General features: G+C 47.8%; 1 protein-coding gene across 11 annotated transcripts in view; it reads left to right on the forward strand.

Annotated features, from left to right (window-relative positions):
- Positions 1-13,181, forward strand: part of CELF4 (CUGBP Elav-like family member 4) — a 725,765-nt gene that overhangs the window by 103,877 nt on the left and 608,707 nt on the right. For all 11 annotated transcript variants that reach the window (XR_013232951.1, XM_077346537.1, XM_077346528.1 and 8 more), the window contains exon 2: positions 12,151-12,233. Coding sequence is in view for 10 of the 11 variants with exons in the window: in XM_077346537.1 (XP_077202652.1) it covers positions 12,151-12,233 (83 nt within the window). In the remaining variant the exon portion in view is untranslated. The remainder of the gene's footprint in view (positions 1-12,150; positions 12,234-13,181) is intronic.

The following is a 13,181-nucleotide window of genomic DNA, read 5'->3' on the forward strand; positions in this document are numbered from 1 at the left end:
TTCCATGAGGACGTTACGAGTCTCGCCCGGCGTGTTGACTTTTTGAATTTCCAGGAAGCGTCTATTAAAAAAATGTGTAAAAGCCAGTTTATTGGCGGAGAAGGGGAATCAAAACCCAGTCCTCGCTCTTTTTAAAGGGATGAGTTCGTAGATCTTCTATGACCGTCTCCTTCCAAAAATCTCGGGACAGGTAGCCTGCCTCGCACGTACCAGGAAACAGCCGAATTAAAACCCGTGAAGCAGAGGTTGACCTTAGTCCCTTGGGAAATTCTTGCTTGCATGTTTTTTCTTAGTTCCTGTGCACTTTGGTGGGCTTGTGGGGGGGGGGGACTCTAGATGGATTGGGCGGTAAACGTTAAACTCGCACAGATGCTGCATTAATCACAGCCACTATTTAGAAGCCCCTGCTAGACATGTATTTGGTACCTATTTGGAGACCTGAAGTGTGGTCATTGACCTGTGGGCATGCTTGGACTTCTGAAATCAGGGTGGACTGCCATGGCGGGATGGGACTAATCACAAACTGGTTGCCAGGGGAGCTGTGGCCAATCACAGAGGGTGCTTCCGCACACACTAAATAACTGACTTTGAATGCACTTTGCAAGGGGATTTGGCTGTGTGAAGTGCAAAACCCAGTTGAAAATGTGTGAAAGAGCCCAGAAATCAAGCCACTCAAAGCTAAGCATCCTTCTGAGATGTAGGCTGCTGTTACCAAACATCACTCCTTGCAGACATAAAAGTGTTGCTTGGCCCCATTGTTGGACCTCCTGATGTCCCCTGGGGTTTGGCCACTGAGTGACGCAGAGTGCTGGACTGGATGGGCCATTGGTCTGATCCAACATGGCTTCTCTTATGGTATTTTGTCTGGGGCAGGGATGCTCTGTCTTCTTGGTGCTGGGGACATATTGGGGGGCTTCTGGAGTTCTGGCCTCACTGGTGGACCTCCTGATGGCCCCTGGGTTTCATCACTGTGTGTCACGGAGGCTGGACAAGATGGGTCACTGGCCTGATCCAAAATGGCCTCTCTTATGTTCTTAGCCTGGGATCTTCTGCACGCCAAGCAGAGGATGTACCACTGAGTCACAGCCCCTCCACGTAGGTTTCCCGCCTCAAGAGAAACTGAGACCTAAATGTGTGGTTACTTCTATCATGTCCTACTCAAAGGGCACTTTTGGACAATGTGATCAATCAAGATGGTGCGGAGAAGATGACATTTCATTTGAAGTGTGTTTGGTCCCAGTTCTTGCTTTAAAGGTCAATGATAGCACATCATGCATGTCCTCTAAGACAGTGGTCCCCAACCTTTTTATCACCGGGGACCGGTCAACACTTGACAATTTTACTGAGGCCCAGGGGGGGGAGAGACTTTTGCCGAGGGATGTTGCTGCTGCCGCCTGAGCCCCTGCTCCGTTTGCTTTCCCACCGGTGCCCCTGACTTCCTGCCGCCCACTGGGGGGCACTGCCAGCAGCAGCTGCGCAGTCCCACGCCAAGGGGGAGCCCCAGCCATGGCGGCCGCTGGAGAGCACCAAAGGTGAGCCGGTGGCAGAGTGGCAGGGCAGCCCCCGAGGCAGCAGCCAGGAAGGATGACGAGAAGGAGCCGCAGCCCGGTACCAACTGATCCACGGACCGGTACCAGTCCCCGGACCGGAGGTTAGGGACCACTGCTCTAAGAGACAAGGCAATATTTGGATTATAGGAATACTGTGGATACCATAAGAACATCCAAAGAGCCCTTCTGGATCAGATTGGTGGTCAACCTAGTCCAACATCCTGTCTCACACAGCAGCCAACTAGGCACAGAGGCCAAGGCCTTCCCCTGATGTTTCTTCTTGCCCCTGGGATTTAGAGGTTTAGTGCCTCTATTTTTGAAGGTTCCTCCCAGTCACAATTTATTTAGTTATTATTTATTTGTTTGTTTGTTTATGTTTATACTTTTATTCAGCCCCTCACAACAAATCCATCTCTGGGCAATTTGCACATAAATCCCAGTCAAATACAGCATAAAAACCCCATAAAACCCTCAGTTCTTTAAGAACTAAACATCAAGAGAAAGATGGGCATCTCCAGGTCTTCAGCATCAAGGCTACTTGTGACTCTTGGGATGGCCAACTACTCCAAGTTGCTATGTTGTTGTTATGTGCGAAGTCGTGTCCGACCCAACGCGACCCCATGGACAATGATCCTCCAGGCCTTCCTGTCCTCTACCATTCCCCGGAGTCCATTTAAGTTTGCACCTACTGCTTCAGTGACTCCATCCATCCACCTCATTCTCTGTCGTCCCCTTCTTCTTTTGCCCTCGATCTCTCCCAGCATTAGGCTCTTCTCCAGGGAGTCCTTCCTTCTCATGAGGTGGCCAAAATATTTGAGTTTCATCTTCAGGATCTGGCCTTCTAAAGAGCAGTCAGGGCTGATCTCCTCTAGGACTGACTGGTTTGTTCGCCTTGCAGTCCAAGGGACTCGCAAGAGTCTTCTCCAGCACCAGAGTTCAAAAGCCTCAATTCTTTGACGCTCGGCCTTCCTTATGGTCCAACTTTCGCAGCCATACATTGCAACTGGGAAGACCATAGCCTTGACTAAACGCACTTTTGTTGGCAGGGTGATGTCTCTGCTTTTTAGGATGCTGTCTAGATTTGCCATAGCTTTCCTCCCCAGGAGCAAGCGTCTTTTAATTTCTTTGCTGCAGTCCCCATCTGCAGTGATCTTGGAGCCCAGGAAAATAAAATCTGTCACTATCTCCATTTCTTCCCCTTCTATTTGCCAGGAATTGAGAGGGCCGGATGCCATGATCTTTGTTTTCTTGATGTTGAGTTTCAAGCCAACTTTGGCACTCTCCTCCTTCACCCGCATCAACAGGCTCTTTAGTTCCTCTTCACTTTCTGCCATTAGAGTGGTATCATCTGCATATCTGAGGTTGTTGATATTTCTCCCTGCAATCTTGATCCCAATTTGTGACTCCTCTAATCCCGCATTTCTCATGATGTGCTCTGCATACAAGTTAAATAGGCAAGGCGACAGTATACAGCCTTGCCGAACTCCTTTCTCAATTTTGAACCAGTCAGTGATTCCATGTTCAGTTCTCACTGTTGCTTCTTGACCTGCATATAAATTTCTCAAGAGACAAATAAGATGCTCTGGTATTCCCATCTCTTTAAGAACTTGCCACAATTTGTTGTGCTCCACACAATCAAAGGCTTTAGCATAGTCAATGAAGCAGAAGTAGACGTTCTTCTGGTACTCCCTAGCTTTCTCCATGATCCAGCGTATGTTGGCAATTTGATCTCTAGTTCCTCTGCCTCTTCGAAATCCTGCCTGTACTTCTGGAAGTCCTCGGTCCACATATTGCTGGAGCCTAGCTTGTAAAATTTTGAGCATAACTTTGCTAGCATGAGAAATTAGTGCAATGGTGCGGTAGTTTGAACATTCTTTGGCATTGCCCTTCTTTGGGATTGGAATGTAAACTGACCTTTTCCAATCCTGTGGCCATTGTTGAGTTTTCCAAATTTGCTGGCATATTGAGTGTAGCACTTTTACTGCATCGTCCTTTAAGATTTTGAATAGTTCAACTGGAATGCTGTCACTACCACTAGCTTTATTGTTGCTCAGACTTCCTAAGGCCCATTTGACTTCACATTCCAGGATGTCTGGCTCCAGGTCAGTAACTACCCCATTGTGGTCATCAGGGATGTTAAGCTCGCTCTTGTATAGTTCTTCTGTATAATTTTGCCACCTTTGTTTGATCTCTTCTGCTTCTGTGAGGTCCCTACCATTTTGGTCCCTTATCATACCCATCTTTGCATGAAACGTTCTCTTCATATCTCCAATTTTCTTGAAAAGATCTCTGGTCCTCCCCATTCTATTGTTTTCTTCTATTTGTTTGCACTGTTCATTTAAGAAGGCATTCTTATCTCTTCTAGCTTTTCTCTGGAATTCTGCATTCAATTGGGTGTATCTTTCTCTTTCTCCCTTGCCTTTCACTTCCCTTCTCTCCTTAGCTATTTGTAAAGCTTCCTCAGACAGCCATTTTGATTTCTTGCATTTCTTTTTCTTTGGGATGGTTTTAGTTGCTACCTCTTGTACAATGTTGCGAACCTCCGTCCATAGTTCTTCAGGCACTCTGTCTATCAGATCTAATTCCTTAAATCTATTTGTCACCTCCACTGTGTATTCGTCAGGGATATGATTTAGTTCATACCTGAGTGGCCTAGTGCTTTTCCCTACTTTCTTCAATTTAAGCCTAAATTTTGCAACAAGAAGCTCATGATCTGAACCACAATCAGCTCCTGGTCTTGTTTTTATTGACTGGATAGAACTTTTCCATCTTTGGCTGCAGAGCACATAGTCAATCTGATTTCTGTGTTGACCGTCTGGTGATGTCCATGTGTAGAGTCGTCTCTTGGGTTGCTGGAAAAGAGTGTTTGCTATGACCATTGTATTCTCTTGACAAAATTCTACCAGCCTGTGCCCTGCTTCATTTTGTACTCCAAGGCCAAACTTGCCTGTTATCCCGGTTATCTTTTGGCTTCCTACTTTAGCATTCCAATCCCCCATGATGATAAGCACATCATTTTTGGGCGTTGCTTCTAGAAGGTGTTGTAGGGCTTCATAGAACTGATCAACTTCATCCTCTTCAGCAGCAGTGGTTGGGGCGTAGACCTGGATCACTGTGATGTTGAATGGTTTGCCTTGGATTCGAACTGAGATCATTCTGTCATTTTGGGGATTGTATCCCAAGACTGCTTTTCCTACTCTCTTATTGATTATGAATGCTACTCCATTTCTTCTGCGAGATTCTTGTCCACAGTAGTATACCTGATGGTCATCTGAATTAAATTCACCCTTTCCTGTCCATTTTAGTTCACTGATTCCTAAAATGTCGATGTTCAGTCTTCTCATTTCTTGTTTAACCACGTCCAGCTTGCCTTGATTCCAAGTTGCTATAGTTAGACCCAAAATCTGATTCACTCCCAGCCAGGCTCTCCTATCCCTTAGCACCCAATTCTGCCTCTTCTCCTGTGCTTCGCTCCCCCCCCCAAAAAAAAAACTCTTCAGAGATTGATTACAGGTGTTGGCGTGACCTTTGCTACAGTTATTATCCATCTGTGTTCCATGCAATTATTATTGATGTTGTCGAATCCCCCGGTGGTGAAATTAAAATAGAGCCGAGATGGAAGGCATCTTCTGTCTCTCCCCCCCCCCCTTCAGCTCCTGGTTATTTTTTCTTCTCTTTAACAACCTCCTTGTCCCAGGAGAGCACTTGCTACATCCTCCTGTTTCCTAGAGACTGTGGCTCAATAGGATGGCAGTTAATTACCGGCGGGGACTTTCCAGATGTGCGTCTTCCAGCTGAGAGAGCCGTCCAGTGGCAAGAAGTGAGTGGTTGGGTGAGGTCCCTATGGGCCAAGCGTGTGTTCTACGATGCACACCTTACACCAGGGGTCTCCAACCTTTCCGAGCCTCGGGGCACCTTTGGAATTCGAGGCAGAACCGATCACAAAACACCCAGGAGGGAGAGTACGCACGGCTCGGACCATAAGATGTCAACATTTTGGGAAGCTTTGATTTAAAAATATTTGTGGCCTACACACAGTTTACCTTCAGTCCTGTGCTAATGATCCTTGTGCTTTCATGGCAGCAGCTCCCCGAGGCAATGTTCCTTTTCTTTAAATTAAAAAAAAAAAACCCTATATGGGCAATCAGAAGCCCTGGCGGCAAAAGACCTCTGTGGCACTGCCCACAGTCCTAAGAATTTTAACCGGGGATGCCGGGGATTGAACCTGGGACCTTCTGCATGCCAAGCAGAGGCTCCGCCAAAGAGCCACGGAGGTATATCACATCATCTTGTAAATTTGTTTTGTAACTGGAGGTGCCGGGGCTCGAACCAGGGACCTTCTTATACTTATTTATTTTATTTGTTCCTTAGAATTTAGCCCGCCACTCTCCAGAGACTCATGGCGGGGTACAATATAAAAACCCCCATAAAACACGATAAAAAGCCAAGCAATAACAAGCAACAAAACACAAATAAAACAAGATATGTGTTATAATCCCTCTCCCCATCCCTGTAGCCGTCTGTCCCCAAGAGTGGGGTAGCTGGAGAGCCAATTTGGTGTAGTGGTTAGGAGTGCGGACTTCTAATCTGGCATGCCAGGTTCGATTCTACACTCCCCCACATGCAACCAGCTGGGTGACCTTGGGCTAGTCACAGCACTGATAAAACTGTTCTGACCGAGCCGTGATATCAGGGCTCTCTCAGCCTCACCCACCCCACAGGGTGTCTGTTGTGAGGAGAGGAATGGGAAGGCGACTGTAAGCCGCTTTGAGCCTCCTTCGGGTAGGGAAAAGCAGCATATAAGAACCGACTATTATTATTATTATTATTATTATTATTATTATTATTATTATTATTATTATTATTATTATTGCATAACCTGAGGAGGATCCCCTGTTTTTCCTGGCTCTGACCCCAACCCAAAACCTGGTGGAAGAGCTCTTTTTTGCAGACCCTGCGGGACTCTGAGAGCTCCACGAGGGCCCTCAGCTCTCCCGGGAGCTCATTCCTGCAGGTCGGGGCCAGGACTGAAAAGGCCCCGGCCTTGGATCGAGGCCAGGCTTGCTTCTTTGGGGCCAGGGACCTCGAATAGTTTAGCACCCAGAGATCAAAGTCCCCTGTACGGAGCATAAGGAGGCTTTTATTTATTTATTTAATTTTAACTTATTTATGCTATTTATTTACGGTTTAACTTTTAGACCACCCTACCCTGCCAACCGGCTCAGGGTGGTGTGCAGCGTACGTACACAACAAAACCACATTAAAGCATAAAACCATTTAAAAGTCTGATTTTGCCACTTCTGCACCCACTGTATTTAAAGTATCATAGTGGGATGGTCTCCAAGGTAAACAGGGAGTCCAGAGTAGCAAGGGCATGAGACGGGGAGGGTGTGGGAGGCCGCCAGTTTTCTTCCATCATCCTGGACTCAACCATGGGTATGACGGAAGAATGCCATTTTTAGCAGCCTTATGGAACTTTGTTAGATCCGTCAGGGTTTCCCTACTGACAACTCATTCCACCAGGCCAGAGAAGGGGTCAAAACCATTCACATTTCTCTGGGGGCAGGGATCAGCAGTGAGTTGGTATTTGCTGAGCACAAAGTTCTCTGGGGAACATGTTACATGAACCAGAAGAAGGAGGAGGAGGAGGTGGAGAAGGAGAAGGAGGAGAAGAAGAAGAAGGAGAAGAAGAGTTGGTTTTATGGATGAAAAGATGCCACTTTTCTCTACCCGAAGGAGGCTCAAAGCGGCTTACAGTCTCCTTCCCATTCCTCTCCCCACAACAGACACCCTGTGGGGTGGGTGAGGCTGAGAGAGCCGTGATATCCCTGCCCCATCAGAACAGCTTCATCAGTGCTGTGACTAGGCCAAGTCACCCAGCTTGTTTGCATGTGGGGGAGCAGGGAACCAAGCCTGGCTCGCCAGATTAGAAGTCTGCACTCCTAACCTCTGCACCAAGCCATGGCTGGGGACCCATCAGCCTTTTGACGTGTTCCTTTAACCCCGAACAAGGAAAAAGCAGCTCCTTAACGCCTGAGCCTCCAAACTGGAGGACAGATCTCATTCCGGTTCCTCCCACCCGATAACTCACCCCATGTGCCAAACGGAGCTCCTAGAGGGGTGCGTGGGGAGGATGCCATTTTTGTAAGGAAAGGAGGAGTCTGCCACCTGCAACGACTGAATTACAGCCGCAGTGTGGGAAGCGCTGCAGGACTTCATTACTCTCAGCTGTCATCAGGGGCCATCACCAGAAAAGGAAATATATGGCGACCATTACGGAAGCTTTGCACTCTGTAGTTTATCTCTCTAACGGTGTGCTATGATCAGCCTAATTAGACTGTATCAACTACTCCAGGTTTGCTACTAGTGGGAAACTTCCCTTTTCGTTGTCAGGCCAGGGAAGAGCTGCGGGCGCATGATTTAGCACCAGGATTAAATTTTAAACGTAGCTTCCCCCTTGATTACCAAGCGGCTGTCTTTTCGGGGCTGTTCCGAAGTCATTAGCTCGGCTTCCCTTCCTAGTCCTCCTTGCATGTAAAATATAAATCCATCGGGAAGGGGGGACCTTTGCTGCTCTCGCCTCATCGCCTTGCGCAGGGCTGTTTTCTTTTTGGGGGAGAGGAGAAATCCTGATCCTGCAGCCAAACAAGCCAGATTTTCAGCCAACCCCCCCCCCCATCAAACAGGTTCGATAAACTGTATAAAAGAAAAGGTCCATATTTATTAATTTGATTTGACTTGTTGATGGACAGTGGTTGGAAACACTGCACAACTCTGAACAATACTCCCTTGAATTCTGGACATCCAAATAAGCCACGCCCACCAACTGAGGGTAGGGAAATATGAGGCGATTTGGGGGTGGAGCCCAGGGAGGGCGGGGCTTGAGGGAGAGGAAGGATCTCATAGAACCCGCCCTTCAAAGCAGCCATTTTACCCATGGGAGATGATCTTCATCCTTTGAGATCGTTTGAAATTCTGGGGCCTCTCTAGGTGCCACCTGAGGGGGGGGGAATGTAAAGATGGCTCAAAAATTCCACTGTGTGCTGTATTCTTTCCTGGGATTTTTTCTTCTGCTTGGAGTTGCCAGGTAGCTAGCGGGAAGGATGGGGCAGTTTCCCAGCAGAAAAATGTTAAAAAGAAGAAGTCCCAAAGGAGCTTCTAATCGTGGTGTTTGGAGCGGTTAAGAGTGGTGGAGATCTAATCTGGAGATCTGGGTTTGATTCCCCACTCCTCCACATGCAGGCAGCTGGTGACCTTGGGCCACTCACAATTCTCTCAGAGCTCTCTCAGCCCCACAGGGTGTCTGTTGTGGGGAGAGGAAAGGAAGGCATTTGTAAGCTGTTTTGAGACTCCTTCAGGTAGAGAAAAGCAGCATATAAGAACCAACTCTTCTTCTTCAGGAATCTCAGGGCTCTCTCAGCCTCACCCACCTCACAGGGTATCTGTTGTGGGGAGAGGAAGGGAAGGTGACTATAAGCCCTTTGAGATCTGCTCAGAGGGAGACTTCCTGCTCCTTTGGGCATACTTCTTCCCTGCTTACCTACAGAACAGAATAAAGACAACACAGTTAAACTCTTACGTCTCTCCTCTTTCTATGCAAAGTTTGTTTCTCTTTGTAATAAACCAGTTTTATTTCCTTTAAATAGCCTGGTGCTTCACAAACCTCTTAGCATGTTTAACACTGCCAACAACTAGTCCTCTGTAATCTCCTGGCCTTGCAACACCTGACACTTGCTGACTCATGCTAGCATGGAGCTAATTGCCCACACCTGGAGCTCTTGACCCTTTATTAGAAGAATAACCAGGAGGAGTCTCAGAGTGGCTTACAGTCACCTTCCCTTTCCTCTCCCAACAACAGACACCTGTGAGGGAGGTGAGGCTGAGAGAGCCCTGAGATTACAGAAGAAGAGTTGGTTCATATAGGCCACTTTTCTCTACCAGGAGGAGACTCAAGAGAGATTTATAGTCACCTTCCCTTCCTCTCCCTATGAGGGAGGGGAGGCTGAGAGAGCCTTGATATTACAGACAAAGAGTTGGTTGTTATATGCCGCTTTTCTCTATCAAGAGGAGCCTCAGAGTGGCTTACAGCCCCTTCCTCTCCCTGCAAGGTAGGTGAGGCTGAGAGAGCCCTGATATTATTGTTCAGTTAGAAGAGCTTTATCTGTGGTGTGGTGAGTGGCTGAATGGCTAAACGGAGGAAGGAAACCAATTAGCTATTTCTGCACTCATCAGAGAATGTGCTTTTATTGTGCTTTTGCAGCCCGAAGCAGGAAAATCTGCTTCCAGCATGCCTTGAAAGTGCATTCTCTGACATGTGCTGAATTAGTATGAATTGGAGTCCAGCAGCTCCTCAGACACCAAGATTTTTCTGGGGATGAAATCTTGGGAGTCAAAGTTCAATTTGTCAGGCACAGTGTTGACTGTCAAAAGTTCACCCCCCCCCCCCAAAAAAAAAAACCTTGTTGGTCTCTAAGATGGTCCTGGAGTGGCACCTGAACTGTTTGGTAGCAGGCCACCATGGTGACCCTCTGAAATGACAGAGTTTAGTTGTTAGAATGCTTAAGGTTGCCAGGTCTACTGGTCTGGGTGGGGGTCCCCTGGTTTTCAAATGCACCTCATCCCTACAAACTCCCCCTGAACTCAAGTGGCTCAAGGAGGGGGCAGGTTACAGTGAATGAGTGATAGGGTTGGGAGTGTCCTTCATAATGCAGAAGGTTGGACTAGATGACCCAGGAGGTCCCTTCCAATTCTATGATTCTATTCCCCCCCCCTGTCTGGAAGAACATTATTTTTTAACATGACATGCTGATGTCATCCAGAAATGACATTGGCATGCCAGGGAAATTGCAGCAGGGGTGACATTTCGGTTTGAGGGCAAAACCCTATGGTTTGAAGCGAATTCTGCCATTGAGTTTTGCCCAAAAGCCAGAGTATAGTCCCCCAACTCCTGGAAACTGCCCCCCTTCCCCTCTGCCAGCAGAAAAAAAGGTAAGCTGGAATAACACTCACCTGATCCCACCACCTTCCGCTTCTGTGTTAGTGGTACACTTTCCTACTGCATCATGTTCTAGGGATGCCAGCCTCCAGGCGGGACCTGGGGATCTCCCAGAATGACAGCTCATCTCCAGACTAGAGATCAGTTCCCCTGGAGAAAATGTTTGCCTTGGAAGGTAGACTTTATGGCACTGTACCCCTCCCCCCCAATAAATCTTCAGGAGTTTCCCAATTTGGGATCTGACAACCCTACCTTGGCATCCCCCTCCAGTAGCTGGGGTGGGGGGGAGAGGCTGGCAACCCTTAAAGGCTTGTATGATGACTATTGAACTAATATAAGTGAAAGAGTTTGAACTTTCTAGCATTTTCTAATGCACTGTGACAATGGCTAATAGTGTCTATCAATGAGATCAACTAGGGATTTTTTGGGGGGAAGTTGGGGGGAAGTTCCCCAGTAATTCAGTGCCACACTTGTGCATAGGACTGCCACCTTCTTGGATGGAAAACTGTCCCCCTGCCCCTTTAACAGAGGTGGTTCTTTTTGGTAGCTCTGTGCTCTTCTAACTTCTGCCCATTCCCACATATCAAACCAGCATTGAATGGGGAGGGTATGTTTTTCTCCAGGTATTTGGCAGACTCCAGGCTCTCACTGAGCAAGGGGAGGTGTGTGTGTGGGGGGGGGGGTTGGAGAGGGAATTCAATATCAAGGAAGAGGGTTAATTGTCCAACCCTGGCCTGGGAGCCACCATCCCAGGTGCAAATCCCTCTCGTCTTCCATCTCCCAGAAGCCCTTGTGGCTCTTAATAACTGGATGCAAAGAGGTTAGAATCAGAGAATCATAGAGTTGGAAGGGGCCATACAGGCCATCTAGTCCAACCCCCTGCTCAACGCAGGATCAGCCCTAAGCATCCTAAAGCAAGGTTGCTGCGTTCTTTCCTCTTTAGAGGAGTCTCAGGTTCACCTCCTAATTTCCTTCTCAAGGACTTGCTGATGGGCTCTCTCTCTCTGTGCGTTGCTGACAAGTTGGTCTCAAGTTGTGTACTAGGAAGACAACAAAACACGGGTAGCTAAAGCAGTCTTGGCTGTTGGCTTTTCTGAGCGCGGATAGAGTTTCCTTTCACGAGAAACTTTGGGCATGGAAATGAGGCCATTCAGTGTCCTAGCAGGACCCCAGTAGGGAAGATTAACAAAATCAAGCACTCCAGCTGCCACCAAATTTCGGTGGGTGTGTTTACAGCTATACTTCCCACCACTTCATGGGTTTCCTGAAGTCTGAAGAACGTTTCAGGGGGTTCTCAATGGTAAAAACGATGAGAAAGTCTGCTTCTGGACTGATGGTACCTGAGTTCTGTGCATGATACAGAACGTTGGACTGGATGGGCCATTGGCCTGACCCAACATGGCATCTATCACACCTTCCAATGCTGTGTTTCTATAATTCTAGTACATCATAGAATCATAGAGTTGGAAGGGACCTCCTGGGTCACCTAGTCCAACCCCCTGCAATATGCAGGACTCTCACACACCATTAAACGTCCATCACACCGGTATCGTTACCTGGTCATTAGCTGTTGTGCTCACAAGTTGTCCTTTGTTTTTCTTCCAGGTTGTGCCTTCCTGACATACTGTGAAAGGGAGTCTGCCCTTAAAGCCCAGAGTGCACTGCATGAACAGAAGACGCTGCCAGGGGTGAGTCCGGAAACTTTGTGTGTGTGTTTAACACGGTTCTTTGGTATATCAAAGTGATGGAGAACCTCCTTGCTCAGAAACCCCACGGTTTGCTTTGGAAGAACGGGCGTCGTTGTGGCTTGACTTAGCTTTCGAAAATCTACGTGTTCCCTCTCGTTACCCGGCTTGATGGCGTCATAAAACAGGAGGTTGAGAGTAATCCGTGCTAGGGCTGGGTCTTGCTGGCATTCCTTGTTTGTGAAGCTATCCAGGATTCCGACGATGTCTTGAATTGTTGGCAAAATTGAATTTGTGTCTGTGTGTGTGTGGGAGAGAGAAGGGGGGAGACAGGTTTCTTTTGTCCTCCTTAACGTGAGACCGGCAAAACAGTATGCGGTGCGAAGCTCTTGACGTGATAACATCCTGGTGACAAAATGGGTTTGGCTCCATTTCTCGAGGGATTTGAGGGTTTTCTGAGGAGCGGCAATGACAAAGACATGAAGGGCGAGCAGGGGGACAGTGGGGACTGGGAAAGAGAGAAGGAACTGCTGGGGGCGAGTGGAGAAATCGTCAGAACGTCTCTTTCAGAAGTATTTCAGAGAAAGGAGGCCTGCTGTGAGTGACGCTTATAGAGTCTGACAATAAGTGTTCTATGGGGGCAGGAAGATACCGGAATGTGGGGGTTGTGAGCTCCTATGAAACACAGAACGCTTGGTGGTCCGTCTTCTTGATTCATAGCCAGCAGACCATATGGGAAATTTCAGGGGAAAGGTACCAAGAAATGCAAACTAACTTCTCTCGGAGAGGGGAAATAATGCGTGATTCAGAGTTCCTTTCCTGAGAGTCCCCCGTTGTCTCTTTGAGGTTGCTGAGCTGAGAAAGAAGGGTGGGATCTGGTGGGTGGTCTTTCTGGTTTAGAGACCTGGTGCTCTTGTTGAAGCAAGGGAAAGCGAGGGGAGACTGCTGCGG

The sequence above is a fragment of the Paroedura picta genome, chromosome 7 (genome assembly GCF_049243985.1).
Source record: "Paroedura picta isolate Pp20150507F chromosome 7, Ppicta_v3.0, whole genome shotgun sequence".
Lineage (NCBI taxonomy): Eukaryota > Metazoa > Chordata > Lepidosauria > Squamata > Gekkonidae > Paroedura > Paroedura picta.